Source organism: Pinus tabuliformis, chromosome 4_2, assembly GCF_031772625.1.
Source record: "Pinus tabuliformis cultivar Carrire ecotype Pingquan chromosome 4_2, CPIR1, whole genome shotgun sequence".
NCBI lineage: Eukaryota > Viridiplantae > Streptophyta > Pinopsida > Pinales > Pinaceae > Pinus > Pinus tabuliformis.
In genome coordinates this window covers 430,290,388-430,315,575 of record NC_142304.1, presented here as the reverse complement: position 1 = coordinate 430,315,575, position 25,188 = coordinate 430,290,388, and the positions used below count along the sequence as shown (strand labels likewise).

The window sequence follows — 25,188 nt, the reverse complement described above, 5'->3', positions numbered from 1 at the left end:
TATTTTTGCATAAATCAAGATAGATATGGCATCCATGATTCCATTGTAGTTACTAGTATGTACAACAATCATCTATATTCTAGCTATTACAAACATACATCAAATTTTTAAGCATATTATAAAACATAAAACATTTAAGCATATTATAAAACATAAAACATAGAGCATATTATGATTTATCTAGCAAGTGAGCAACTGTCAACATTTGTCATGTCCAAAATTCAAATAATAATGTTTACAAAATATGTCACTTGGTCACCGCCAAGCCAAAAAGGTTCAAAATTCAAATTCACAAGTCTACAAGTCTAATGAGTAATCTATAGACTATGACAAAAAGAAGTAGATTGTGAATATATCTACTAATCTCTCCTCCTTCCACCACGAATAGAACGTGATGGCGTGCCTCCACGTGGTGGCAATGAAGAAGATGGTCCCTGTGTAAGTCGTGGCACTGGAACTGATGAAGAAGAACCCCCTGCTGTTGGTGTTGAACCATGGAACCTAGGACCAGATGGGGGTGGGGGTGGTGGCATATCAACACGGTCATCATCATCCTAGAATCGCTCAAAAAATTCATGCAAAAAAAAAAAAACACTAGTTAACAAAAAAATTAAAAACATGAATTAGAGAAATGCTTTATAAGGGAAAATTGGAAAATTCATACCACAATGGACATACCTGGATAAGAGCATCCTCTAATTGCTCTAGTTGCAACACTCCATCCTCCAAATTGGGCTCCTCTGGATGCTTGTCCCAAGTCAACAAGTCTTTATTAGACTTTGCATCTTCACAGTAATGGGACAACAATCGCAAGTTGTAATGAACATAAACCAAGCTCTCTGCCCGGTCTATACTCAACCTGTTCCTTTTAACACTGTGGATGAAAGAATAAGAGCTCCAACACCTCTCTGCAGAAGAAGTGTTTACCACCTGTGATAGCACCCGCAATGCCAAACTCTGTAGAAGTGGAGTAGGCCCTCCATGCATGTTCCACCACTCAAGAGCAGAAAAATGCTCTCGATCTTCAATTGAATGCATGCTCCCAAATGGACCAGTGTTGAGCGTATAGTTGCTCACCTGTCTCCGTACCAATGCAGCCTCCTCATTATCAGGGATTAATCTACTCAATGCAGCCATATATTTTTCGTGAACCTCTTTATCTTGGTGTGGTTTTTTCCTGCTTCCCCCCCCAGGTGCTGGTTTTGAAAGCCATGATGGATGATAGTACCTAGGTGTCAAAACATATGCTAATGCATGCAATGGAACATTTAGCATATCCCATCGCTTTTCCACCTCTTCACGAATATAATTGTACAAGGTGGTATCTCTAGGCTCAACAATGTCTTTAATCTGCCCCAACATGCTATCCATTTGCTCATACACCTCCCCAATTACTGGTCGATCTGAATCTGCAAACTTGATCATGTAATAAATTGGTTTGGTGAATTGCAAAACATATTTAACCTGTGACCAAAAGTAAGTGTCAAGAACAGTGTCCTTGACTACATTAGCAGTAGCACCATCTGTACACTGGTTAATTTCATCCCATGTTTCAGCACACACCAGATTAGTTAAAGCTTGTCTCACCTTCACTAGCCGCCTAAAGGTGAGGTAATAACTAGCAAATCTTGTCTTTGCAATTTTAAGCAATTGCAACTTGGAGTAAGTGCCATAGAAGTAGTTTACCCTTGTATGCCCTGTGATGAATTTAATGAGCTGCTTCCCTTTCCTGTAAACCTCAGCAATCCACCCACATTCTTTGTGTTTCACAATATCATGCATCAAAAGGTTCAATGTGTGAACCAGGCACCCAGACCAAAAGATGTGTGGATGAGTACGCTCAATAATTTTTCCTGCTGCCTTACAATTTGCTGCATTATCTGTGATCACTTGAACCACATTATTCGGACCAACATCTTTGATTGATTTCAATAGGAGATCTGCAATGTTTTGTGCAGTTGCACTGATGGAGGAGGAGTCATGACATGCAATAAATACTGCACCCTTAGAAGAAACACCAAGAACATTTATCAAATGTTGGTTTCTAATATTTGTCCACCCATCTGATACAATGGATACCCCATAATCCACCCACTCATGTGTAAAACGTGTCAAAGCTCTTTGAACCTTAGCTTTTTCTCTTTCTAATAACACTGTTCTAGCTTTCTCATAGTTGGGGGCCTTGTATCCTTTTGGGGCTTCATTGATGGCCTTTACCATGTCATGCCAATAGGGAGAGCGAAGCACATTGAATGGTACACCGCAAGCACAAAGAAAACGGACTACCTTTCCATCCACATCATCCCTCCCAGTAACATTAAGGAAATCCCCTATTGTTTTTCTACCTCCAGAGGTTGCAGAAGTACCATAAGGAGATGGGCAACTACCAAATTTAGAGGTTGCACTTGATTCTGAATGAGTTTTTTGTTTCTTGTTTTTTTGTTGTGCAGCCATCTCTATTTTGATGTATTTTTGTCTTTGTTCACTTGAAATTTTTGGGCAAATGGCTACCCCCACAGAACCCTTTTTTTCATCACTCTCTAGCACCCCACAAAAATGCCTCCTCAGACGGGTATATGAACCCGTATATGGTTTTCCTCCATGACAATCATGAGGGCACATCCATTTGTAAGATCCACCACCCTTTCCCCCTTCAAGTTTGGTCACATAGTTCCACAAGGGATTTGATGTACCTTTCCCATCTTGTGCTTCAGTGTCCTCTTCAAGTTCATCCCCTTCCTCTTCAAACCCTTCCTCCTCATCATACATTGGGTCACTACTATTAGGACCAAGTTCATCCCCTTCCTCTTCCCCTCTATTCCTCACCCTTGCCATCATTAAAACCAAGAGTGGAATGATACATAGAAGCCAAAAGAACACCATCTTGGAATATGGATATAGGTGGTGGACAACCTGTAAATAAAGGAGCAAGTAGAAACAATGGGAAAGAGTAGGAGAGGGAGGAGAAAAATACAATTTTTTTTTCAAAAAAACAAGGGAGTTTGGGGTTTGAACTTACCTCTTTAGCTCTTGTAGATGAAGTCCTCCAAGCTCTTGCTCCAAGCTCCTCCTCCTTCTCCTAGCTCCTCCTTCTTCACTCCTCCAAGCTCTCCTCTCTTCTCCTCTCCTTTCCTCTCTTCTCTTCTCCTCTCCTCTCTTCTCTTCTCCAACTCTCATAAACTCAAAGTGAGAAAATGAGAAGAGAATGGGGGCTTTATTCTTTTCTAAAGTCACCCTAGACTCACCCTAAACTAACCTAACCCACCCCCTCATGCTAGTTAAGTCACATATTAAAACAAATTTAAAAAAAATAAATTAAAAAAAAGGAGGCCGCGGGGTTGCTTCCGGAATCGCCTGGGTGGCGTGCGGGTCCGGGCCGGAAGCGTGGCGCCACCCCGTGCCCGAACCGCCCTCCGATCCGCGGTTCCGGGGTGGCCGCAACCCAAAAGGCAGGAATCGCATTTAAATTCCGGAACCGCGCCACCTCCTCCTCCGAATCGCGCTTCCAAATTGGATTCCGGGACGGTTCGCTCCGATCCGCGGTTCCGGGTTTGGATCCTCCGGGGGGGGGGCGATTCCTGCAACCCTGGTGAGGAGATTAGGCCACATGTGTGAGGTAGACTATACACGCGTCACAAGTGTGAGTGCGCAGGAACTGTTATAGGCAACGTGTACGAGGGTTGCAGATGTTCTAGAGGCTGCATGAGTGGGAGAAATTCGTTTGGTGCAGATCCGGGGTTTTCACGGCACTGATTTGTTCAGGTTTTATTGCTGTAAAATTTTTGTATTTCTCTATGGGCCATCTTCCTAGTAAGGGAGCCCTCATTATTCAGATAATAAGAGTGAAGAGTATCTAGAGGGTTATTTTCTGTGTGAAAGATTTCTTGTGTACATGTGCTTCCTCTATTTAATTTTCAATTAAAAATTTTAGTGTGTTTTACATTCAATAATTACAGAAATATTTTTTGGGTATCAAAAAATTGCTACATATAAGATAAGATAAGATAATTTTGTTAATGTCCTCAGGTGATCACAAGAGTAGGTCAATGGGACTAAAAGATACATCCAATGTAAATACAAGACATGTGGGAGTGCAAATGCGACTCCATTGTAACTCCAAAGCTAAAAAGACTAGAAATATGACTAAAGATAAGACTAGAATGAAATAAAGGTACAATTAGAGAATGTATAAAATTGCATGAAATGACCAAAAATGAGAAACACAAAGTATGTCTGCTGTTGGACTGTGTAACTCCAAAGAAGTAAAGGGGAGCTGAAGATGAGGTCAATGAGATCAGCATCTCCCAGATCTGATCAAACCAATTTGGTGTGGCTCACAATGAAACCAATCTGAACTGGCCATTTCAGTATTGAACTAACTCCTTGGTTTGGTTTAGACACCTTGTATTTTGTGTGTGAATAAATAAATGTTACTTAATAGTAAATGAAAGGACACATCCCTTCTAGGGGACATGACCAAACAAAGGTTCTTGTCCTATGTTGCACGAAACTTCAAAGAACCCGACATTTTGGGCCATACCCATACCCGAAACTCTGAAACTTGGCCGAAACTCGACCATCATGTAATCATCTATTAGAGTTAATATATACTTGTTTTTCCTTTTAAATTGTCATCTATGGGTCCTATTCCCTTTTTTCTTGCAAGATAATGTGTTATTCACTTATTTATTTATATATATTTTTTATATATACATATATGACGTTTCGGCCATTGTTTCCATTTTTGGGAGGTGATGTTTCTAAACGTACCCATTTCAGAAACTCAGAGTCATTTTGGCGTTTCATGCAACTTAGGTCTTGTCCCATAAAGCTTGTGACCAATCAATGTGTATATACTATATATACAATCACAAAGGTCATTGTAAATCATATCGTTCATTCTATCTTCTTCTTATTCGTTATTTATATATTTTTCCCAATACTTCTTATTTTGGATGTTCCTACAGTAAGTGGACATTGTTCTTTCACATGTTTGGGCTCTCTATGGTTGGGTTAGGTCTGGATCAGCTGGTCTTGATGACATAATTTTAACCCTTGCATTAGCCAATTCCTTTAAATTTGGGGGGTGTTGAGATCAGCAACAATGGGGTGTCGGTACATAGACTTGGATCTATGTTAATTTTAGGTATGTTCTATGCTGAGAGGAAATTTACTTCAATTTTCCATATTAGCTCAATATCAATTCCAGATTAGCAATCACATTTAGCATGATAGTAAAATGTAGATAGAACATAAACATAAATTGCAAAAGACAAGCCAAGACAAGAGGACACAAGATGTGGCGCCAGCCAGGGACAAACCCCAATGTGGGGAAACCATTGATCATTTCTTCTTATATTCTTCAATAGTTCAGCAGAGAGAGAGATAGTACATATACATCATAAGTCAACATTTTGACTTGCCAAAATAAGAGCAGAGATCTTCTCTAAGAAGATGACACATGAGGTAGCAGATCAGAACTTAGGTGATTCCATCACCATGCTGTACCCATCACTGTGCTGCACCCATCATATTATGTTGCACTCATCATACCATCCATCATCACTGTGCTGCACTTTGCTGCACCCATCATCACTGTGCTGCATCATGCTGCACCCATCACTGAGTTGTTCTCATCACTGTGCTGCTCCCAAGCTATTAGGTAACTAAGCCCTTCAAGGGCTGCAGACCACCTAGGAGAGCCCCTCCTAATCCATACTGCCACCTGCATGCTGCAATATTCCCATGGAACAGCCTTAGCTGCTTGCTATGGCTTGCAGCCTAGCAAAGCAGCTGGCTGTAGCAATCTATTCTTCCAACAGGTCTCATTCATGCAGTGATCCATTCAACCTTCAAACAACAACCCCATAGCTTCTCTTCATTGGATACTTATGCCTAACATATCATACCAAAACATAACCATGCTGTCACCTACAACAAGTGGCTAGATGACTGTGCAAGGCTTCTTTCAAGACAGCAACCAACTGCTTTCTTCCTGAAAACAGCGAGTAAGGGCTACCTCGAACAGCCCTCCTCAACTGCGGACTGAGGCCTTTAATGATTGTGTCCTAGTGCATATTTAAATGCTGCTGTTTGGAGCCACCTTGAGCTGCCTATAGCACCCTCCTTAACTGCGGCTTAGATACCTCCATGGACTGTGTATACATCTCTTCCTTGACTGTGTCTAGGGCACCAGATTGTGACACTTGATAAGACTGTGGTTAGGGCTTCTCAAGGGCCTCCCCTTGCTGCATCCAAACCCTTAATGAGTGCGGCCTAGGACAGCGTATTATTGCTGTGTATAAGTGTCCCTTCTTGCTGCGTATATACCCTCATGGATTGCGGCCTAGAGTAACCTTAAGTGCTGCAGTTAGGAGACTGCGTTTAGGGTTAGGGCAGCAACCAGATCTCTGTGTTTACTTCCTTACTGCAGCTAGGGTAGGATAGATCCTCCATGACAGCATTAGGATCTTTTCATGACAGCGATGGGATCTATCCTTCATGACTGCATTTCAATTAGAACAGCAGTTAGGGCATCCCTCATTTAGGACAGCATTTGGGCTTCTACTTAACTGTAAGTAGGGCTTCTTCATCTCAGCCTTTAGGGCTATTGCAACCAGCATATAAGTCCTTGTTTTACTGCGTTCTAGTTCCTCATTTGACTGCGTCCTAGTCCCTTTCAGAATTGCGGTTTAGGGCATGGCAGACCTCTTCTTAGGACAACGTATCTTCTTGGGGACTTCCCCTTGCACTAAAACCCAAAACAGTGGAGAGAAGAGATCACAAGAGGTGTGTGCCAAATGACTTGCAAGCTACCTCCTTTTATAGTAAGACGTTGAGGATAGACGGGGGCAATTTTGTTGCTGGCCGACCTTGACGAATTGTCGCATAATACAAATAAATTCATATCTCCATGAATACATGTCGGAATCGGATGATCTTTAGATCAATACTACACCTCTCGACGAGAGGAATCCAAGAAAAATATCAGCTGCCATAAATAAGAAGACCCATATGGAGTTTGGCCCTAGTTTCCAATTTTAACAATCTACAAGTAGCACCAAGTACTAGTACTAATGTCCTTGGATGATGGATAATTGCTAAAGTAGGAGGTAATGTTTTTTGGACCCTTGAGGGCCTGAGGCTATTTAGAGCTTCAATGTTTATGTATTTTGTTTCATATATGTTTGAAGTGGAGTGATTTTCACTGATGCCTTAAAGGGCTAGGATGAAGTGTTAATAAGAATGGTGCTTTCGCAGACTCTGGTTACCTCACCTTAGTGTTCACAGACTAAGTGTAACGGCCCATCTAAATTGATCCACTATATAAAGTTTTAAACTTTATAATAAAACAAATATGATGAATTTAAATAATAAATATGTTAAGTTTTATAAATATAATTAAACTTTATAAACATATATAAATTAAATTTTATGAAATATATAATTAAACTTTATAACATATATAAATTAAAACTTAAAACTAAACTATATGCTAAAAATACCAAAAATCAATGAAGGACCCTTTTAAAAGGGGGCGCTTAAAATCAACTGAAAATTTATAACAGAGCGCATTTGACAGGGAAAATATCTGAGAGCATAAATGCATGGAAGGCGTGTCGGGACGAGGGAAGGCGGTGGCTGCAGGTAGGAGGGCGGCCACCGCCAGGCCCGTAGATAAAACCGGAGGCCTGAACCGAGAGTGGGGGGGGAAAACAAGAGAGGAGCAGAAATTCACGAGGAGAAAACCAGGAGGAAGATAATTATCCATTGGAAGAGCTTTAATCCGTCTGAGGTTCTGGGCACGGGGGACAGTGGGCTTCTGTGAGAAGCTTGCTGGATTGAGCAGCCAGCCTCTGCTCAATCAGGCTGGGTGGAATTGGTCTCCCTGGGTAATTAGAGCAAAACAGCAGCAGCAGAGCAAAACAGCAGCAGCAGAGCAAAACAGCAGCAGTATCGTCAACTTCACGGGATCAGCTATCAGTTCAGGTAAGTGCAAATTAAATTTTTATGCTTCCTGCTTTCAAGTTTGTGAGTATTACACATGGTATCAGAGCCGTCGTTCAAACCCTTCGGGACCTCACAGGCCCTACACAGCTAGAATTTCGTATAAACCTCTGTCTGAGCGTATAAACGGCTGTCTGAGCGTCTGTCTGACGGCTAGAATTTCAAATCTCTGGTTAAGTGAGCGTGGATGGAACACGTGACCCAATAATAAACCGAAATTGCTGTGAATTTCTATTAATCCGTAATCAATTTAATTAGTTAAAAGGGTAATGTTTCTAACCACGCAGATGCCAAAGCCCCTGGTATCATCAGACCGAAAATTGCAGAATAAAGACATTTTGTACAGGAATTGCCCTCGATAAGCAGTCTGAGAACTCTTTCCTCGCGGCGGGGGTTGACCTAATATTCTTGAGGATTCGTTTTGGGATTTGGCGTCGACAGCAGGGTTCGAACCTGCGCAGGCGTAGCCCAACAGACCGAGTCATATTAAAATATGATTCAAAACTTTTAAAGACCGATATTGATTAAAAAGCAATCTACGATAAATTCGCATATAACTAATAGAAAAATCTGTGCTTTGGCCATCCTCTGCTGTTATCGGGTTTTACTTTTGAAAAAATTTTGATGTCCATTCTCGTAGTCTTGGTCGTAAATGAGTATTACGCATGGTCACGCTGAAACAAGTTAACCTCATTGTTACAGCACGGGAATCGATGCCACTGAGAGCCCATGTGATCTCAGCTTGGTTCTAACCTTTCCACAGATCCATGCAGTGCTAAGCCTCTCATATTTTATTATTGCTTGGACTGAAATTCGTGTAGGCTTTGCTTAGATATACAATCTTCATTTTGGGCTCATTTTTCTTTAGTTTACAGGTCCACATTGAATCGCACATCTGGGGCAATCATAACAATTGTTTTAATGGCTGGAATGTCCGCTCAAAGGATTTGCATTGGTATTTGATACACATTTTTCCAGCTGGGATTCACTTGATCATATTAAAAAAAAACAGGGAAAGCACTAAAAATTTAAAGGAGTTTTTCCTCGCTGTAGGGTTATATTTCTGAAAATCATTGCCAAGAAAAAAAAACAACCCTACTTTTTCTTTTAAAACTCTTTGGCAGAAATAAATCACTGAAATTCCTTGGATAGATTCTGTAAGAGCACTGTTTGGCACATTAGGATTAATTCTAGCGAATAGGACAAAGAACCAGATGGCATTTTTTTTTAGTGGCCAGGAAAACAATGAGGTGAAATTCTGCTAGGGCCATAGACCAACTCCATTTGCCAAACGAATCTTGATTTTCTTGCTCATACTTAGCCCTCCTTCAACACGAACTATGTTTAAGTAGCAACAACATTTACTGAATATTTAAACACATGGTTTGTGAAATAAATAAAATGCTGTCCCATTTTATTATCATAACGCTAGTTAAAACTTTGATACAACAGAGTATGAAGATTCATCTTTTCATGTTTCATTTCTCATTCAATTAAATTTGACGGTACTAAAGACTGGATAAAATTGGATTTAGCAAGAAGAAATAACTAATACAATTATATATATGCTCTAATCCATTAATGGTACAAACACTAATGGAATAACCCTTTGGTGCGTGACACTTGAATAAATTTGGTTACATTTTCTTGATGACAAATATAATTCATTTTATAGTATGTCAATAGCATTGTCATAAAATATTCGTAGTTACAACTTGCATGCATCTAGATGGTACTATAAAATGGTTTCTTGGGCTGAATGACATTTAGCTCAGTATATATACATCAACCTATTCAAATGGGATGATAAGTATGACTTGTGTTTATGGGCTGAAAATGATCTGTGATGAAGGTACAATCTCAAGGTTCTGTTAGCTGTTTGGCAGACAGATTTTTACACACATATAAATCTGCTCTTGAGTCTTAAAGTATGCTGTTAGAGGGTTCAACTTGCAGTTTTATAGCTTCAAACTCAAGTCTAGGATTTAGGTATGAAAACAGTGTATCTAGACTTCTAGTTCTTAGGGCAGATCTGGAATATGGTGAGTTTCTGTGATTTCCAGATTTGTAGAGCAGAAATAAAATGAGTCTCCTGGGACTGCTAAGTACATCAGTGTTGAATGTGAATAAAAGGATTTCGTTAATGTAGAATTATAAATGTGTATGAATCCTCTATAAATCCTATTGCAGTCAAATAGCGTTTTGCATCAACCATTAAAGTATTAAGTGCAATTTGTAAAAACTACTTTCCAAAGCATCAGTTAGAGAACAAAATTGTACTAATTACATCCGTGGACGGAACCATTTTTTGAACAGAACTGGTTCTCGAAATCATAAATCACATTTTATCCTAATTTATTTTTTTCTCCGTTTAAATCCAATCTACTTTTATGATACACTGATGAACTGTGTCTCCTCTAGATTTTAATCAGGACATGTCTATGGTAAATTTTATGGCTAAAGGTCAAACTAATATGGAAACAAAACAACCCTTCTTTTTATGGATTTAATCCATATCCATGTAATATATTCGGGATATAGATATATATGACCTCCCTTAAATGTAATAGTCAGATTGAGGTATGACAGGTATGTTACCGATGTACATTGTAAACGAGACATCTAACATTTTCATTTTGTGGATGTTATTAGGTAAATAAACTTTAGATGTCTTACCTTAGGAGCTAATAACCATACACTTCTGCATTATTCATATTAGGATAGAATACCCTGCATTAGGACAAGGAGGTCGCGAGACCACCCTCCTTGACCTCGGTACCAGTAAGATCCGCCTAGCGGGTAAAAATAGCAAAACTATACCCGTTTAGGAATGTGAAGTTGCAAAAGAAAATTGTGTGTTAAAATTCGGTTATCCACCTCAAAATTTGACGGAATTTTATTATGTGTGTTCAGGAACCATTACAATGGTAAGGACGTATGAGCGACGACGACGTGACCAGGCAGCATCATCACCATTAATGCCGCCACCGTCGCCATCATCATCCCCATCACCATCGTCACCGCCAAGACCATCAACCATCATCAGCACCAATCGCCCCAGCGCCAGAGTTGACTATGATAATGAACTCCTTGGAAGCCTTATTGGAAACATTAAAAGAATCAACTAAGGCTAAAACCAAAGAGGAATTTCAGCATGTAACCACCAGTTCAGCGGAACCAAATAATTTTGAGCCTAGAAGATCCAGAGAAGACATTTCTAGGGAGCTTCAGAAAATTAGACTCCCAGAATTCTCAGGAGGTCGAGCAGGTGAACGCGCTGAAGCATGGTTGGAAGGAATGAACCGATGCTTTAGGTTAAGAGAATATTCGCATTCAGCAAAAACAAAAATTGCCGTGTTTCAACTAAAGGAAAGTGCCTTGATTTGGTGGGGAAATCTGGAAAAGCAGCTGCACCTTACATCGGATAATGTCCTTTGGGAACTATTTGAGGAAAGGTTCCGCGCAAAGTATTTGCCTCCATACTTTCAACAACAGCAAGCCAGAGCCTTCCATACATTAATTCAGGGAAATAAAACGGTGGAAGAATACGAGATAAGGTTTATGGAACTTGTAAAATACATTCACTACTTAGATTCTGATGAACGTCAAGCTGAACGCTTCATATTTGGGTTAAATCCTCGCATCAGAGCCTTGGTAAGCATGTGGAAACCCTCATCAGTAGCTGAGGCAGTCAAATGTGGTCGTTATGCAGAAGAGCACCTTGGAATCAAAAAAGATATGGGGCCAGCAGGGCCTTTACAATCAGGATTTCCAGGGAAGGCTCCCCGGAACTTCTTCAGAGGAGGTAGCTCAAGGCCACCTTACGGTAACAGGTTTACCCCAAATGTGGGGACAAGAGTTCCCATGGAAGTAAACACTATAGCCGCAGAATCGTCCAACACCAGACCATGGGCATCGCGAGGGACTGCCGGTAGAGGAAGGAGTGCGAGAGGAATCAACATGGGAGGACGCGGCTCGTTCTCTAGAAATTCACACCTTGATTCAAGGGGATCAACGCAGCTCAATTGTTGGGGATGTGGGGGACCGCATTTCCAGCGTGACTGCCCAGAAGCTTCATCGAATATATTGCATAGGACTGGGAAGGAGCCGATATCAGCCAATCGAAGTAATCATAGAATTCATGCAGTAGTCAACTACGACCAAGCAGCCCATCAATCCACTGTAGTGGACTCTTCAGGTATTATCAATGGCATAAAACTCAAAATCTTATTTGATACTGGTGCCATAGATAGTTTCATTTCGTCATATGCATTAAACAAATGTGGGTTGGCAGCTCGTAGACAAAATGATTTCCACTAAGTGGAAATGGCCTCAGGAGAACTCCAAACCGTGAGCTTGAGTGTGGATCAATGCAAAATTGACCTAGGGGTCTGTTCGACTAAGCTGAAAGTCTATGTCACAGCCTTAGGAACGTATGATCTTATCATAGGTATGGATTGGCTGGAAGCTCACCAAGCTTGGGTGGACTGTTATGGAAAAAGGATTCTGGGCATAAATGATGAGGGAGAAGTAATCCAAATTCAAGGAATCAAGAGGGAAGTTTCCTTACGCGACATTTCGGTAATGCAGGTGAAGCGTTGTTTAAGAAAGGGTTGTCAGGCTTATGCAATTCACGAAGTAAGCCAAGAAAAAGGGCCATCCTTAGAACAATATCCGGTGTTAGCCGAGTTCCCGGATGTATTTCCAAAGGAACTACCTGGATTACCCCCGGTAAGAGAATTGGATCTCACTATTGAATTAAAGCCAGGTACCCAACCGATCTCTAAAACGCCTTATAGAATGACAGCTCCAGAACTTCAGGAATTGCAAATCCAGTTGAAGGAACTACTCGATATAGGGCATATTCGGCCCAGTACCTCACCTTGGGGCGCTCCTTTAATTTTTGTGAAGAAGAAAGATGGATCCTTAAGATTATGCATAGATTATCGAGACTTGAATCGAGCTACAGTAAAGAATCAATACCCTATGCCACGAATCGATGATCTTTTCGATCAAATGAAAGGAGCTGCTGTCTTTTCGAAAATTGATCTTCGATCAGGGTATCATCAGCTAAGGATTTCTGAAAATGATATCTCTAAGACTGCATTCCGGACACGTTTTGGACATTATGAATTTACTGTGGTACCATTTGGGTTAACAAATGCGCCAGCCGTGTTCATGAATCTTATGAACAGTGTTTTCCGTCAATATCTTGATAAATTTGTACAAGTCTTTTTAGATGATATTCTCATCTATTCCAAGAATGAAGAAGAGCATGAAGATCATTTGCGGATAGTATTGTCCTGCCTTAGAGAACGTCAGTTATATGGAAAACTATCCAAGTGTTCTTTTTTTCAGGAAAAGATTCATTTTTTGGGTCACATCATATCAGGTGAAGGGATTTCAGTAGATCCTGAGAAGGTAAAAGCGACCATGGAGTGGCCAATACCGAAAAATGCACATGAGATACGAAGCTTTATGGGTTTAGCCGGTTATTACCAGAGATTTGTGGAGGGATTCTCCAAAATCGCAAAGCCAATCACAACCCTTCAGCGTAAAGGTGTTAAGTATGAGTGGATCGAGGAATGTAATAAAGCATTCTCTGAACTCAAAAGACTACTCACTAGTGCACCAATCCTAAGAGTCCCTGATATGGGCAAAGACTTTACGGTATGTACTGATGCATCCAAGCAAGGGCTGGGTGCAGTATTGATGCAGGATAAGGGAGTGATAGCTTATGCTTCCAGAAAGCTAAAACCTCATGAAGAACTCTATGCTACTCACGATTTAGAATTGGCCGCTGTAATGCTAGCTTTAAAGATTTGGAGACACTATCTAGTGGGACGAAATTTTACACTTAAAAGCGACCATCAAAGTCTACAATATTTTTTCACCCAAAGAGACTTAAATGCCAGGCAAAGGCGATGGATTGAATTCCTAAGTGAATATGACTTCGGAATATCATACATTAAGGGAAAAGAAAGTGTAGTAGCCGATGCCTTAAGCAGGAGACCTCGGATATTTTCTCTCATACCCATTAAAGTGGACTTAAGACAACGAGTACTGGATCATCTTATAAAAGACAGCTGGTATTTAAAGGTGAGAGCAAGTCTTGAGGGTATTAAGGCAAAAGAATCTAAATTTGAGGGTTATGAATTAGAAAACAATGGGATCTTACGATTCCATGGAACGATGTACATTCCTGATGATAAAGATCTTCGAGATACCATCCTTGGGGAAGCCTACAAAGCAGTATATTGTGCTCATCCTGGAGTAGGGAAAATGTATGCGGATACCAAGAAACTCTTCTTTTGGGCAGGCATGAAACGTGATATCACTCAATTTGTTGCAAAATGTTTGGAATGTCAGCAAGTAAAGGCAGATCATTGTCACCCAGCGGGCCTCTTACAACCCCACGACATTCCTATGTCTAAATGGGAGACCATTTCTATGGATTTTATCACTGGACTACCTCTTACTTCTCAAAGACACAATGCCATTTTGGTAGTGGTGGATAAATTAACAAAAAGCGCCCATTTCATTCCGGTAAGAGATACTTACGATGTTGCTGACGTAGCTCGAGCATTCATAAATGAAATTATCAGATTTCATGGAGTACCTAAGAAGATTATATCCGATAGAGATTCGCGATTCACTTCTAGATTCTGGACTTGCATGCAAACAACCTTAGGTACTCAGCTAAATTTAAGCACTGCTTACCATCCTGAGACTGATGGGCAAACTGAAAGAGTAAATCAAGTACTTGAAGACATGTTGCGAATGTATGTAATGGATCAGCAATCACACTGGGAAAAGTATTTACCCTTAGTCGAATTCGCATACAACAACAGTTACCACAGTTCGATTGGGATGCCTCCATTTGAAGCTTTATATGGCAGACCTTGCAGAACACCGTTAAGTTGGGACAGGTTAGAAGATCGAGTGATAATAGGACCAGAATTAATCCATGAAATGGAAGCGCAGGTCAGACAGATTAGAAAACGATTAAAGGAAGCACAAGATAGACAAAAGAGTTATGCTGATGCTCACCGAACTGATAGGAAGTATGAAGTAGGGGATCAGGTCTTCGTCCGCATCAAACCAAATAAAAGTACTATTCGATTCGGAAAAGGGACAAAGTTGTCACCCCGATTTATAGGACCGTTTAAAGTCGTGGAAAGAGTTGGACCTGTTGCCTATCGTCTTGCCCTGCCACCTCACCTGCATAGAATTCATAATGTATTTCATGTTTATGTATTAAGACATTATATAGCTGATCTATCTCATAACCTCCAGTGGAAAGAATTGCAGGTATCGGACGAGGGAGTCATAACGGTCGAACCGTTACGTACACTGGAACGTAGAGTTCGACAGCTGAGGAACCGTCTGGTGGACCAAGTTAAGGTCCAACGGGACAAGTATAGTCCTGGATCAGCAACTTGGGAAAATACAGAGGACATATGTCAGAGATACCCTAATTTATGTCCATTTTGAAGAACTTTACAATATGTTTAGTATATATTTACTTCACTACAATCAGAGACTCAGAAACATTTTGAATGATTATGGATAAACATGAAACTTTATGGCATAATATATGTTTAAATTCCTGCTGGTACATGGATACCAAAACAATATATGTGGTTCATTTTACTAAGTTATAGTTGTTAAAGTAAAGACATTTATTTATAGATCGGATTTATTTATTTTTGTCAAATATGATCAATGGGATAGAAATCAGGAAGTGAATACATTCTAGATGAACGTCAAAAGACATGCATGGAATATGGCAAAATATGTTGTATTATAGTATCATAGGTGAATTCATAAGGGAATAATATGTGAGTTATTTTGAATATGCTGATGCACATTTTACGAATGCATGGATAAGCGTCTGATTGCAGGTAATACACAGTTACCGGGATGACCACGTGACGACAGAACCTCAGAACAATTAAAGCTCCAAGTGATTCTATGATAGGGTATTAACCCTAAATCCTACTAGGAGGGGTGGAGGTGTTGCCCACCGTTTATCCTTCGAACCCTGGAGTCATGGGAGGACTGTGCGGATCACGCTCCCCTAGACGTGTGATGATGACTGTCGGATGCCTACTGGGAATCAGGTCGGTATAGCCGACACTGTCACCTTAGAGTTTATGAATGGTTAGGTCAGTAAAACTGACGCCATGGCATACTCCGGTAGAGGACGGATAGGATGGGAGAAGAAGAGATTAGGGAGGATAGGATGATTTTGAATAGCTTGGGGACCTGGATAGAAAAATGTCATGTCCATTAAAACCTTGAATCTAAAACTCTAACTTCGGGACGAAGTTTTCAGAAGGGGGGGTGTATGTAACGGCCCATCTAAATTGATCCACTATATAAAGTTTTAAACTTTATAATAAAACAAATATGATGAAATTTAAATAATAAATATGTTAAGTTTTATAAATATAATTAAACTTTATAAACATATATAAATTAAATTTTATGAAATATATAATTAAACTTTATAACATATATAAATTAAAACTTAAAACTAAACTATATGCTAAAAATACCAAAAATCAATGAAGGACCCTTTTAAAAGGGGGTGCTTAAAATCAACTGAAAATTTATAACAGAGCGCATTTGACAGGGAAAATATCTGAGAGCATAAATGCGTGGAAGGCGTGTCGGGACGAGGGAAGGCGGTGGCTACAGGTAGGAGGGCGGCCACCGCCAGGCCCGCAGATAAAACCGGAGGCTTGAACCGAGAGTGGGGGGGGAAAACAAGAGAGGAGCAGAAAGAACCAGAAGCAGAAATTCACGAGGAGAAAACCAGGAGGAAGATAATTATCCATTGGAAGAGCTTTAATCCGTCTGAGGTTCTGGGCACGGGGGACAGTGGGCTTCTGTGAGAAGCTTGCTGGATTGAGCAGCCAGCCTCTGCTCATTCAGGCTGGGTGGAATTGGTCTCCCTGGGTAATTAGAGCAAAACAGCAGCAGCAGAGCAAAACAACAGCAGTATCGTCAACTTCACGGGATCAGCTAGCAGTTCAGGTAAGTGCAAATTAAATTTTTATGCTTCCTGCTTTCAAGTTTGTGAGTATTACACTAAGGTTCTTTGTGCCTAATAGCTATTGTGTATCACATTACAAAATTAAACAATAGTTAATCAATCTCACAACTAAGCCAAACCCTGATTGCACCTAGGAGTGGGTACATGCATACATCATTCTTGAATGGTTTTAACTCTCTCTCTCTCTCTCTTTCTCTCTCTAGATTTATAGAAACATATTTATATTTTTTGTACATGTTTCCCTTCCGTATCTGGATCTTGGCTTTTCAAAAATCTGGCAGGTTGATACTTGGCACTGAATCCTAATGAGTTAAACCTTAAGGTGTTTCTTTCACCTTTGGTGATTGAATTATGGATAAATCTTGATATATAGTGCTTTCTTTCTGTTTCCTAAACTACATTGTAAACTAGTTGCATGCTGTTATTGCGTTTAATAATTTAGCTTTTCTAACTAAAGTTCTAGTTACAGGTTAATTAGGTGAATGGATATTAACATCCATGCAATTATTTTACAATATGTTCTTTTTTGCATGCAGCTATAAATGATATGGCAGATAATGTTGACCTGCGGTTGACCTTGGCATCTCTACTTGTTGAGACTGATAAAACGGAAGAAGCCATAGAGTTGCTTTTACCTCCTCAACAATTGGGTAGTTCTTTCCCCTTTTAAATGATGTCTTTTTTAGAAATTGTATGCTTTAAAGGATTAAACAAGGTCAACTTTATATAGGTTTATTTGATCAGACAGAATCTTATTGAGACACTGCTATGATGATTTCTATTTATACTTTATACGTTTCTTTTTATGGGCTCTTGCTAGGCGTTTCTTATCTTATGTAATTATCTTCTTATACAGAAGAACCTGCCAATGGTACAAGCTCTACTGAAGGATGTCCATGGTGGTTGAATGGAAAAATTAAAACAAAGTTGGCACAGATTTATCACTCAAAGGGGATGGTTGAATCTTTTGTAGAGGCCGTCGCACCATTAATCAGGGAGACATTATTTTATGAGACATTAAATCAAAAAGTAAGTTTTGTCAATTCAGCCTTTGTGATGGTGATGGTTTATTATTTGAAGATTTGATTTAGCCAATGCACTTCTGTCTTTAACGGTTTATTATTTCATATGATGCTTCAAGGTATTCTATATTCTTTTAACTAGATTGTTGTTGAGGTTATTTTAATGAAGATTATGCATGATCAAATGGTGTGGAGACTGTTGTAATCCCTGATTCTAAGAGTGATTCAATGCCATTTCAGGCTTAATCTTTTGTATGTTGCAAAACTTTTTGATATTGTTCAGTTTTGGTTTAGAAAAATGTTGTTTGTCTCCAAGTTGCTAAAATATTTATGGAAATTCGAAGGCTTGCCTTTTCTAGGTGCATTTAGTTTTGTTTCAAATTGTGAGTTATCTCTATGTCATTTTACTATGATTGGAGAGACCTTGGCTTCACAATGTGATGTTCCCATTTTCTGGTTTCCCTTATGATGCATTTAGGGTGGATTTCCAGGGTTGGTGACAATCAGGTCATAGGAGTGAGATTACATCATCGATGGGCCTGGAAGGTTTTGGAGGAGTTTTATGGGGTCCGATGGGGTTTGCTTACTGTATTTTATCATCAGGGCTAGTTCGGCATGATTCATTCTTGGTTTCGTTACATGTCGACGATTCCCATGAAAGGTGAATATTATCAACATATTTTAATTAAATACACTAAAGGTGTCATTTGGGAAGGATTATTTGGAGAAACACCTTAGTGTAATAGCTTATTGGTATCAAAATGAAGAGATCTACAAGATGGGATGATGAAAAGTGACTTTCGTTGGTCAGAGAGATCGTAGAGTGTTAATTTTAGGTATGTTCTATGCTTAGCGCAATTTACTTCAATTTTTCGTATTAGCCCAATGTCAATTTTCAGATTAGCAATCACATCAGCATGATAGTAAAGTGCAGATAGAACATAAACACCAACAACGAAAGACAAGCCAAGACAAGAGGACACAAGATGTGGCACCAACCAGGGACAAACCCCAATGTGGGGAGACCCTTGAACCATTCTTCTTATATTCTTCAATAGTTCAGCAAAGAGAAAGAGATAGAGTACAATGATTTGAAGTCAATACTTGACTTGCTAAATAGGAGATCAAAGATCTTCTCCGTAGCGATGACACAATGAGGTGGCAGATCTGATACCAATGGCTGAAGATAGGCAGCAGATGATAGGCTTAGAACAACTCAACCAATTACCCAAAATACTGAGACTTTCCTCCAATGAGATTCTCCTTCCTTCGCCACTTCACTGATCATGACAAGGTTGCTAATCTGGCACCTTTCATTTGCAACAAAGACTCATGCATTTCATGGCAGACCTGGTCATTAGTTAGGGCACAAGTTCGGAGTCCTACAACATCCTAAACACACCCCATAGCCTTCATACTGTCCATCCAACCGTACAATGCCTTATAGGGCTGCTAACCTTCAGAACGCAGCTCCTAAAAGGCCTCCAACTGCTGGCTATGGCCTGCGGCCTAGCCCAACAGTTGACTGTAACTTTGGTCCCTTCAAACAGTGACCCAATCAGCCTTTAAAGAACAGTATTGTCACAGAGATTTCCACGCTGCTAGACGCTGATTTCTGGCTCCTTTTAATGCTGTCGATAGTGCTCTTTAGGGCTTCCGGTGCAGCGTATTGTAGTTCCCTTAGACAGTTGATGGGTCACACATCAAACTGCGACTAGATATCATTATTGACAGCGTAATAGGTGACTCTACTAGTCAGCGGATTAGGGCTCTTGAGGCTGCGGATAGGATCCTCTCAAGTCAGCGTATGAAGGTCTCCTTTTGCTGCGTTTGAGGGTCACTTGTGACAGCGAGTTAAGGTCCCTTCATGACCCGTGGCTAGGGCATTTATGACAGCGTATGAGGGCTTCTCCTTTAGCTGTGTATAGGCCTCCTTTACTGCAGCTAGGTCTCCCTCTAGGACAGAGAATTACGGCCTCCTTTAATCTGCGTCTAGGGCATGGTCTCTTCTTTAGAATGTAGCTAGATTTTCTTCATTTGACTGCAGCTAGATTACTCCTTTCTCTGCGTCTAGATGTCTCCTCCTAGGACTGCGGCTAGGTGACCTTACTTGGACAGCGTATAAGTCTCCTTCATGACCGAAGCTTGATCTTCATTAGGGCAGCGTATAAGACTCCTCCATGACTATGGCTTGGGCACTCCCTCTAGATCTCTCTTTCACTAAAACCCAAACAAATGAAGAAAGAGATCACAAGAGATGAGTGTGTACAAAATGACTTGAAGACCTCTTCTATTTATAATAAAACGTTGAGGATAGGTTGGGCTAATTTGGTTGCTGACCGACTTTGACGAATTGTCACATAACAAAAATAAATTCATATCTCCATGAATACATGTGGAATCGGATGATCTTTAGATCAATCCTACACCTCTCGATGAGAGGAATCCAAGAAAAATATCAGCTGCCATAAATAAGAAGACCCACATGGAGTTTGGCCCTAGTTGCCAATTTTAACATAGAGGCAAATTTACCATTTTTCGGGATTAAAAAGTGACTTAAATAAAATAAAAAGTCACCTAAATAAAATAAAAAAGAGGAAGCCTCTAGAATAAAAATAAAATAAAAGTGCAAGGGGAGGAGCTTCTAGAATGGAAATAAAATAATAAAATATGTGCTTCTAGAAGATTATAAAGAGATCCATCAAGTCTTTATAAGGATGGGGAGCAAGTCATTTGGGCATATCGAGAATTTGTAGTATTTTTTGTTGGAGAGGTTTTGAGAACGTGGTTTTCAGCTTCAGAGAGCCCTTGGACAAAAATCCTTTGGGTTCCTTGTGTGTTGGACAAAAACCCAATCCACTGTTGAGGAGATTTCATCCAGAGATCTCATTGGGCTTGATTTCCAGTTACAATTGTGGGAGGCCAGATTCAATATTCCCGCAGTCATCTTGAGGCCATCATCTTAGCTATTGTATTGGCATGTAATCTTGCTTTAATTAAATAAAGTTGAGTTTGCTGCATCTGTTCCGTGTTTTCTTTAAAATTGCAACATTTTTGATATCTTTTACTTCTGCAATTTCATTTGCAATTGTCGATGTTTGTATTTATGATGAAATTCATGAAGTAAAAAAGTAAATAAAAAGAACAACTATGGTGTCCTAGAATTCCTTGAATTTTATTTAAAAGAGACATTATAGTGGTATCAGAGCATGATCTTGGCCAACTGTGGGTCTAGATCAAAGTAATGCCGATTACACTTTATTGTACCAAAACCCTAGTGCGAAAAGTTTTTACCATGCATTTGAGGATGCTGATTTTTTCTGCAGTGGAGTTATACTCCTAGATTGGATATTGGCATCATTCCATGCTCTGTAAACAAAGGTGACCTATTAGCAAGAACAACTAATCATATATTTCTATCCCAAGGAGATTTGGTCGTCTAGATTGGAGCACGCACATGGGACCAATCAGAGTGGGATTGGAAAATCTCACAACACAGATAACATGAGTCTTGTCAGCTGAAATTTCATGACTCCACACATTTGATTGCTGCTGTAATACCGAGTCACATGCAACGTATCAAGAGGAGGTCGCTGTGCGTAAATTCCATCGATCTAGACTAGTAAAGCACGACCCATATAAGATCCTTTGAGACTCGCGGGTCTTGACGAGTCATCTGCCGAAATGAGTCACTCTCATAGAACCTGTGCATAAGACCCTTACCCACATTGACTCGCATAAGACTCACGTTGACTCGTTGACTCACATACGACTTGTATCAAACTTGTACGAGCCCATATAAGACCTGTCCCTGGCAATAAATTTTGATTTTTTTTCTTTTTGATTTTTTTCCCTATGTTTTGTTGAGCCTTTGCCGAGTCTTATATGGGTCATTCCTAATTCTTATACAAGTTGCCGAGTCAGTAGCCAGACGAGTCTTATATGAGTACAAGTTGTGCAACATTGATATGGACCAATCAACATAATCACACATAGAAAGGGTCACCATTGTGACAACCACATCATCAGACTGATCCACGTGATGTAATTGGGGACAAGAATCATTGTTGCAATACCATGATAGCAAGGGCTGATATTGACCGAATCTATCAATTGTTGCAGAGTCTCTTTGTTTTTGCTGAGTAGAGAGAGATATTGTTGCATGTGGTAGTGAATTGTTGTTACTTGCACATGGATTTTTTGTTTTGCTGGTTTGTGTATAGTGCAAATTGAGCCATATATTTCACTAGTATGCAGAGCAATTTGGAGATGAACATGATGAATTTGTGCATTAATGTGATGGAGTAAGAATTTGTTGTTGCTAGCACATACAGTGAAGTTGCGCTGAAGAAGGGGATGTGGATCCTGTACATCAGATGTATTAGACTGAGCGCGTGTGCCTAGAGTGGTGTTGTTGGTTGTTGTAGTACTCTGTGCATATGGTGTGTAAGAGTGCAAATGTGATTTGAGATTTGATTGGTTTTGATATGCTCGTTGGGCTCCCAATTAAATATGCCAAGAAATGGATCATGGCGAGTTTTTTACACAGTGAGTGAATTGTGAAATAACATATAATACCTGTGCACACCTTTGTGGGAGAAGGGTCAATTTTTTGGTTGAGCGAAGAGGCCGAGTGCACCCGTGAAGTGCGTGTTATCGCCCGGATTGTATAGGCACCGTGACAACGCTCAGGATGGGGGTTGTCACTCTGATCCCCTCCCACTCCGTTCTCGCTGTCTCTCAACAACAGGCTATGGGGGTAGTCCCGATGGAATGAGATGAAGGAAAACAATTTGGAAATCAACTTGTTTGGGAGACATGGATGAGTGGCCTAGCCACTTGGATGAATTTAAGCAAGGTTATTAATTCTATTAGATTTTAAAATTTGAGACCAGTGAATTAATGGATTCACAAATTCTTGCTTATAGTAAATTGGAAGCAAATGGCTGGATGGACACTTGCTGCTTGAGATGATTGGCTAACCTAAATGATATGCAAGTCCTATGACTTAGGTGTGATGCAGTGATCTTGGTTATTTTTAGTTATATGCCTAATCTAAGTGTAAACTTCCCTTAACTATTTTGAAGCTAGGCTCCAAGGTAGGTTGTGGGAAGGAGGCCAACAGTAAGTAGGCTAGGGCCTGATTGATGATATCTTCTATTGTGTTCCTATCACCCGATGCTTCCGACGCTACAGAGACTGTGGCTCTGACGACTGCAAGGTCACCGTGTTAAGGACTGTAGAGTTGCCGAGGCCCCTCAAGCTAGGTGAGAAGGGTTGTCCTAGATTTTTATCAACCTAGCTTATGCTAGGAGGTAAATTATTAATGCAATCTAGACTTAGTATGCTTGATGCAAGATGATGAGTGAAAATTATCTTGGGTTAAGATTGTTTTATGTTACTTAGTTACTTTTTGTGAATTAGTCTTAAAGCAAGAGTACTTAACAATATTAAGATACAATCTTAAGAAAGATAAATGCTGTAGATACAAGTGTAAACTTTAACAATAATGAACTTAAGATGTCAAATGCCTAAGATAAACAAATCAAGATGTCAAGCTTCTTAAGATTATTACCAATAAGATTTCACAAGGTCAAAGACTTAGAATTTAATTAAAGGAGTGTTATTAGTGCAAAATTTAAAACTTAGAACAAGCCACACAAGTGTTAGATCCAAATAGTCAAATCAACAGTATCACTTTAGAAAATTCAGTGTTTATTAATGTTATGACAACAGTAAGGAAATGCTAAATGAATAATGCTTATGCTTGCCCAATATCACAAAAATATGCTCAATTACCAAGTATACTTAGTACACTGAAAAATTAGATGAATTAACCTTCCTAAGATGTATTTTTTCAGTGAATTTTCCAGTCTGAAATATTGATTACAGTAGTAAATAACTACAAATCACAAGCTAATTATGCCAGACATAGATGACTAATATGCCCAAATATAGTAAAATTTTGTCGGAAATTGAAAATTCAAAATTTTGACCCTTATTAAGTATATGCTTCAGAAATATTCAGGTCTGAATTTTTTCAGTTATGTAGTAAATTCCAGCAAACTTAAACGTAAGATCTAGGCCAAATCCAAGATGTCCAAGTGGCCACAATTTGTAAAAAAATGAAAATTTTGCAATTCTAAACAATTTTGACAATGTAATGTGTGATTTTAGGGCTTATTTCTTACTGATTTAATTGCTGTACTGAAACATAGATAAACTGGGGTTTAGAGGTCAAACCGTAGGCCCAAGGCCTTGAAGATCCCCTAGTCGAAATTTGTTGAAACGTTAGGGTCAAGTTGCCCCTTGAAAAATACAATTTTTAAGACCATAAACCTGCAAAACCACCAAGTATTCAGTCCAAAACTTCAAGTTTAGGGTTTTAGGGTAGATTAAGGCAAAAGAGGCTAAGAAGAGGCAATGCTAGGCCAAGGAAGGCTAGCGTTTGGGGATAAAGGGGCTAGAATGATAGATCGGGGGCCAACAACGCTGGAAAAGGCCACAAGAAGGAAACGCTGGAGGAGGAAAAGCCTCAAAGGCTTGACGCAGGGCAAAAAAGGCTCAAAAAAGGAGGAAACTTGGGTTTAGGGGCCCAAGAGGTCACGAAAAACTCTCAAGGGCAGCCGTCTAGCCTTTTAAAGGGAGGCCGAGGCCTAAAAAGGCCATGGCTAGGCCCAAGAAGGCCTACAAGGCAGGTCGAGGCCCAAAAAGGCCATGGCTAGGCCCAAGAAGGCCTAAAAGGCAGGTCGAAAAAGTTGACGCAAGAGGATAAAGGGCTGATACTAGGGCTTGGGAGGCTGATGCTGGCCTTGGAGGCGCTGAATCTGGTCCCAGGAAATCTGAAAAGTAAAACCCTTCTTTTGAATTATTTTTTCTTCCTCAGATCTGATGGAAAAGGGCTTTAGAAGACCTCAAATTCCTTCAATAACTTAGAGAGAAGATGGAGTCAGTGCAGTAGTATATCATTCGGTTCCTCGGACAACAATTTTTCAACAGACCCGCGAAAAGGTCAAATCAACAAGCCCTTCTCTAGAGATGATCACACTATTTTGCAGCTTAAACAACCAAGGGATCCACAGAAAGAAGAGGACATGG

General features: G+C 39.9%; 2 protein-coding genes across 3 annotated transcripts in view; one reads left to right on the top strand and one right to left on the bottom strand.

Annotated features, from left to right (window-relative positions):
- LOC149169799 (tetratricopeptide repeat (TPR)-containing protein) overlaps window positions 1-25,188 on the top strand; it is a 437,974-nt gene that overhangs the window by 148,643 nt on the left and 264,143 nt on the right. For both annotated transcript variants that reach the window (XM_089428816.1, XM_089428817.1), the window contains exons 9-10: window positions 17,605-17,718; window positions 17,925-18,097. In XM_089428816.1, the coding sequence (XP_089284942.1) occupies window positions 17,605-17,718; window positions 17,925-18,097 (287 nt within the window). The remainder of the gene's footprint in view (window positions 1-17,604; window positions 17,719-17,924; window positions 18,098-25,188) is intronic.
- Window positions 252-17,225, bottom strand: LOC149169801 (uncharacterized). The gene is made up of 3 exons (XM_089428067.1): window positions 17,221-17,225; window positions 679-874; window positions 252-554 (listed from the first exon to the last, which is right to left on the bottom strand). Exons 1-3 carry the CDS (start codon window positions 17,223-17,225, stop codon window positions 360-362), a joined length of 396 nt encoding a protein of 131 aa, XP_089284193.1. The 3' UTR covers window positions 252-359.

What these genes read in the sequence shown, in the direction of transcription:
- LOC149169801 (XM_089428067.1), bottom strand. An exon ending in TAGAGGATGCTCTTATCCAG is followed by an intron (nt 555 to 678) that starts GTATGTCCATTG and finishes GAGCGATTCTAG; the next exon opens with GATGATGATGACCGTGTTGA.